Source organism: Acanthisitta chloris, unplaced genomic scaffold (assembly GCF_000695815.1).
Source record: "Acanthisitta chloris isolate BGI_N310 unplaced genomic scaffold, ASM69581v1 scaffold1982, whole genome shotgun sequence".
Taxonomy (NCBI): Eukaryota; Metazoa; Chordata; class Aves; order Passeriformes; family Acanthisittidae; genus Acanthisitta; species Acanthisitta chloris.
Window position 1 is genome coordinate 65,116 of NW_008658644.1, and position 1,920 is coordinate 67,035.

At 50.2% G+C, this 1,920-nt stretch overlaps 1 protein-coding gene across 1 annotated transcript in view; it reads right to left on the reverse strand.

Moving 5' to 3' along the window:
* Positions 1–580, reverse strand: part of LOC103812158 (plexin-A2-like) — a gene marked incomplete at its 5' end in the record, with an annotated part of 32,741 nt that extends 32,161 nt beyond the window's left edge. Inside the window, 2 exon segments of the mRNA XM_009085167.1 lie at positions 437–558; positions 561–580. Of these exon segments, the coding sequence (XP_009083415.1) occupies positions 437–558; positions 561–580 (142 nt within the window).
* Positions 581–1,920: the final 1,340 nt, after the last annotated feature.

Consider the following 1,920-nt stretch of genomic DNA (forward strand, 5'->3'; position numbering starts at 1 on the left):
TGACAAATCTGGGACTCCACTGGCACTGCCCTGTGACAGCCAGGCCAGGTTGGATGGGGCTTGGAGCAACCTGGGCTAGTGGAAGGTGTCTCTGCCCATGGAACAGGATGGACTTTAAGCTCCATTCCAACCCAAAGCATTCCATGATTCTATGATCACTGCTTTGGAGGTGCAAAGCTGAACTCAAATGCTGTGGGAACCCTGAGTACAGGTTCACTCTTAGGCCTGTGTAAGTTCTTGATCCTGAATGCTGGAGGCGTTGACTGAACTACCAAAACTGTGTAACACCATGGGGAAAAGCATCAGGCAAAATGGGAATTTTGGGATTGCCTTCTGGTGTTGAACCTCATCCATCTGACACAGGCAGTGGCAGAGCAGGGCTGATGCCATGGGCTGTGTGTGCTGTGCCCCCACCCTGCCTGAGCAGGACACTCACCACAAACATGTACTGCTGTGCTGACTTGGCTGTGAACTCTGGCTTGCACTCTCCGATGCACAGGAGCACTGGGCCGGAGCTGATCCCTGGAAGTGCCTGCCCCATTTCACAGACGATCCTGGAAGGAGAAATGCCTCAGGGAAGCTTTGGCAGGAGGTGCCAGCAGTGCCCTGCCCAGCTCCACACAGGGCTGCCTTCCTTTATTTCTTCTTTCTCTCTCCCCCCTCCCCCCCCTTAACTTTGATATCTGCCTCTTTGGAAGAAGTTAATTACTGAGTCTATTTTTACCCCATGTAGTAATTTAAAGCAAAAAAAAAAATCAAAATTAGACATAATTATTACAAGCTGTAAACTCCAGAGCAAAGCAGAGCACTAATGGCAATATATTAGCCAGTAGCAAAGTGAGTGCGAAGTCCTTAGAGTAACAGATGAGTTCATTAAGGGAACAGCTCACACTGCAGTCTCCCAGTTAATCAAAACTGGAGAAACCTGCTCAGGAATGATAGAGACAGCCATGGAGAGCAGCCTGTGCTGGGAGACAGGCCTGGCTGGCACACAACACACTGATGCTGCTCACAGCAGGCAGTGGCACCAAGGGACATGGTCCTCATGCTCCTTGTGTGCTCCAGCTCAGCCCTGTGGGCACATCCCAAGGCTGGGAAAGCCATAAGGACAGGGAGAGCTGCTAGGGTTAATCACAGCTGATTGCCCTGTGGATGAATAACCCAAAAATCCCAGGGCATGAGGGATGTGTAATGCCAGCTGGGGATGGGATCAAGTGGATGCCTGTCATGCCAGCAGGTTTGAGGGAGGTTTTCAAAGGGGCATCAGCTGGCAGGGCTCTCCAGCTGGACCTGGAGTGGATGGATGCTATCTGCTCCCACAGCAATGCTGGAAAGAAATGCAAGAGCATTCCAGACACTGGAACCCTGTAGGAGTAACCTGGCTCAGGGATGGAAACCTGAGGACTAGAGTAAGTTGCCTTGGGGATTGGAAACCTGAGGACAGGAATAACCTGGTTTAGGGATGGAAACCTGAGGACAGGAATAACTTGCCTTGGGGATGGAAACCTGAGGACAGGAATAACCTGCCTTGGGGTTGGAAGCCTGGGGATAGGAGTAACTTTCCTCAGGTACAGAAACACCCATGCTAAGAAACTTGTAGGTGTCTGACCCTGAGAACAAGACCAGAGTAAGATCCAGAGCATCCTCTGCCCAGTGAGGCTGAAGGAGCAGGAGGAAGTGCTCATTCTTCTGCCTATCACATACAAATGCATAAAAAGCTCCAATTTGGGAAGGCAGAATTTGAGCTGCCTTCAGCAGCATTAAATTCACTACAAATAAAACAAAATAAAAAGGCAGAAGGAAAAGAGAACCTGCAGATTGCACACACAGGTGATGCCAGGAGGCCTGATGAAATACATACATGCTGGTAAAGAGCTCTAACGTGCACGTCCTCATTGCTGCACATCAAAAGGGGTTGCC